Source organism: Apium graveolens, chromosome 10 (genome assembly GCF_009905375.1).
Source record: "Apium graveolens cultivar Ventura chromosome 10, ASM990537v1, whole genome shotgun sequence".
Classification (NCBI taxonomy): Eukaryota; Viridiplantae; Streptophyta; class Magnoliopsida; order Apiales; family Apiaceae; genus Apium; species Apium graveolens.
The window spans coordinates 200,985,309-200,988,970 of NC_133656.1; the positions used below are offsets into that span (position 1 = coordinate 200,985,309).

Sequence of the window (3,662 nt, forward strand, 5' to 3'; positions counted from 1 at the left end):
ATGGGGTTGGCCATCCTTATGAACAGCATCATCCTTTTCTTCCAAAGGTATAGTTGATTCTATCAAAGGCTAGTATCTTGATACTGCTTATCTATTGTGCACTCATTCTTCCAAGATCTTTATCTATTTACTTTCAGATTTTTCTCTAATACCACTTGTTAGATATTGAATGCAACACGGAGGGGGGTGAATATGTTTCTGGGCTTGTTTGGGTTTTAGGTGAACAAAGCAGTTTAGATTTTGCAGAGATATTGTGTTTATAAAAAAAAGTGAACAAGCACAGTATTTTCAAAACTCACTTAATTTGTATTGATTAAGTTTAACTTACTACAAATTTTGTGTTCTTAAGAAAATAAGAACTCAACTCCTATCTTGAGAGAATACAAGAAAATTTAAACGTGTTTGTTACTTGTGAACTAAGGACCAGTGCATGCTTTATAGACTAGCATCACGAGTTTACAAGACTTGGACTAAAATGTACTAAACAACTTTCTAAAGAAACCTTTTTCTATTTCCATTTCTAGCTTAGCAAATATGTAAAAAATCTTGTAGGTTTGTGACCATCCTTTATCCAGTTAATCTTGGCCCTTGATCTTGTATTCTTCCAGCTACCTTTTAGACTTTTCAAGCTAGTGAATAGATCATTTGTTGACTGATAATCTTGAATCTTGAACTTGTCTGCATTCTGTATTTGAGAAGCATGTCGAGATCTCCAGTTTGTTCTATAGAAAAGTGATATCTTGATAAGTATAATGAGTTATCGAGATCTCTGAGTTCTCTATAGGTATACTTGACTTGTCGAGGTCTCTAGATTCTTGCATGTTAAATGATTTGTCGATATGTCTTAGATCTCTACAAGTAGAAGTGACTTGTCGATATCTCTGAAATCTCTATATACATATTTTGACTTGTCGATATCTCTGAGATCTCTATATGAGAAATTGATTTGTCAATATCTCCAATTCTTCACATCTTTATTTGACTTTTCGATATCTCTGAGTTTTCTAGATACAAAAATGACTTATCGATATCTCCATTTATCTACATCTTCATTTGACATGCCGATATCTCTAAGACTTCTCTATAAGCCATTGTGGACTTCTCGATAAATCAATCTGGACTTCTCGAATGACTTCTCGATATAACTTGATCCGTGATTTGTCGATATCTTGACTTAGAACATTTTTCATAGAACAGTTTTATTCAACTCCAAGCTTCTACACTTTTCTCTGAGGCATGATTATGGCTTAATCTTTTTCCAGAGTTTATTCCTTAGCTTGAATATGTTCACAGATAAATCCTTCAGCCTAATTTTCTAACCTTTTTCTAGACTCAAGAAATATAATACAGAATACAAAATTGATTATCAAACAACTAAATATTAGGGTTGTCAATATGTCTTAGTCTTGTTATTATACAGACATCACTACTAAAAATAGTACCTACGACATCACCCCTTTAACATCGGTTAGAAATGTCACGGATGTTAAAAGCAGTTTTAACATCGGTCACTTTAAAACTGATGTTAAAGGTGTTGTAAGACATCAGTATCTCAACCAACTGATGTCTATAATCGTTTTTAAAAAATAAATATAAAAAGACCCGCTTCTTTCTTTCCCCCGTTAATACACCAAAAAATTCCCCTCTTAATCAAAAATTTTATTTTCAGTTTCCCCCATTAACCAAAACCGTTTCCCCCTTTCTCTCTCTCTCAGCTCTCTCATTCTCTCTTCTCTCACTCTCTCATTCTCTCTTTTCTCTTATCTTTTCTCTTTTCTCTCTCACTGTCTTGTCTCTCTTCTCTCTTCTCTCACAGCTCTCACTGTCTCTCTTCTCAATCACTCTCTTTAACCTAAAACCCCTAAAATTTATATGAATTAAACTCGATTAATTCATAAATCGAGCTCGATTGGTGCTGAAGAGCCTTAAAGAAGTCTGGACTACTCGATTAGTGTGAGAAAAGTATGTTTTTTTCGAATTTAATTTCAAATTTTAAGTTTTGATTTTAATCGAGTTTGTTTACAGGTCGGTCTTTGGATCATGGTTTGGTTAATCTTGAAGTTGGGTTTGCTCGATAGATTAACCAAAAACCCTTTAAAATTTAATAGATGCATGTGTTCCTCCCTGTTTATTCCTCCTTGTTCTTGTTTAATTTTAGGAACTTGATATCTGCTATGGATCCTGTTTAGTTTATGTTGTGTATGTTCTTGTTCTTGTGGATGTTCTTGTTTATGTTCTTGTTTAATTTATATAATATGGATCCTGTTTAGTTGTGGAATTGTATATATGTAAACATGTGTAGTTGTAATGCATAATTAATTTATATGTTTAATTTGTGTGTTACAAGCATTCATATTACAAGCATTCATATGTTTAATTTATATGCATAATTAATTTACATGTTTAATTATGTTTAATCCTAAATAAGTAAACAACTATGTTTTACTTCTTAATGTTTGAAATGACAAACAGGTAGGTTGCTAGGTTGATGTTTGTCTTTAAAATATATGGACAATTCGTGGATTTTCAAAGACAGTGATTCTTTAGAATATGAGATAGGGGTTGAAAGTTTCTTAATATTTGCAGAAGAAAACTCAAAGGATCCTAAGAACATCCCTTGTCCGTGTTGGCATTGTGTTAATTTTAGAAAATATAACGTAAAAGTAATACGGGGTCATTTATATGAAAATGGTTTTAGTTTGGGGTATACTGATTGGATTTGCCATGGAGAAAGTAGTTCTAAGAGTGTTAGGTCATCTGTCGCTAGTACATTTCTACCTAAGGAGCAAAATGCTCAATCCGAAACTGTTGACGTTTGTGACGCTGCTTATAATTTGGATGATCATAATTCGTATGACTTCAATCGGTTTGTAGCTGATGCAGAACAACCTTTGTATAAGGGTAGTGAATGTACGAAGTTAGAGTCAATGTTAAAGCTACATAATTGGAAAGCTAGGTTTGGTATTAGCAATAGCGCCTTCACTGATCTTCTCACTTTTGTTGGTTCTTTTTTTCCTCAAGATCATGTGTTATCGGTTAATGCGTATGAGGCAAAGAAAACCTTAACTCACTTGGGCCTCGAGTACATTAAATTTCATGCATGTCCAAACAATTGTATACTCTACAGGGGTATAAATCTTAATGCATCTGAGTGTCCTAAATGTCATTTATCTCGCTGGAAGGTTGCGAAAGATGGTAAACTTAGGGTAAATAGTCCAACCGAGGTTAAGTGGTATTTTCCTATCATTCCTAGGTTTAAAAGAATATTTAAATCTCATGATACCGCTGAACAGTTGATTTGGCATTCAAAACAGCGGTCAAATAATGGTCAGATGCGGCATCCGGCCGACTCTCCTTCATAGAGGAATATTGATTATCGATGGCCTTCGTTTTCTAGTGATCCAAGAAACCTTCGATTAGCTTTAGGAGCAGATGGTATAAACCCGTTTAATAATGGACTAAGCAATAGGTACTGTTGTTGGCCAGTAGTATTGGTAGCTTATAATCTTCCTCCATGGTTATGCATGAAGAGGAAGTTTATAATGTTATCAATATTAATTCCTGGTCCGCACAAGCCGAGAAATAATATTGACGTATACTTAGAGTCGTTGATCGATGATTTGAAGCAGCTTTGGGTAGAAGGTGAACCAAATGTCTATGAC

At 34.0% G+C, this 3,662-nt stretch overlaps 1 protein-coding gene across 1 annotated transcript; it reads left to right on the forward strand.

Annotated features, from left to right (window-relative positions):
• Nucleotides 1–2,507: 2,507 nt before the first annotated feature.
• On the forward strand, nt 2,508–3,362 carry LOC141691634 (uncharacterized). Its single transcript, XM_074496400.1, has one exon. The coding sequence runs from the start codon at nt 2,508–2,510 to the stop codon at nt 3,360–3,362; it is 855 nt and encodes a 284-aa protein (XP_074352501.1).
• Nucleotides 3,363–3,662: the final 300 nt, after the last annotated feature.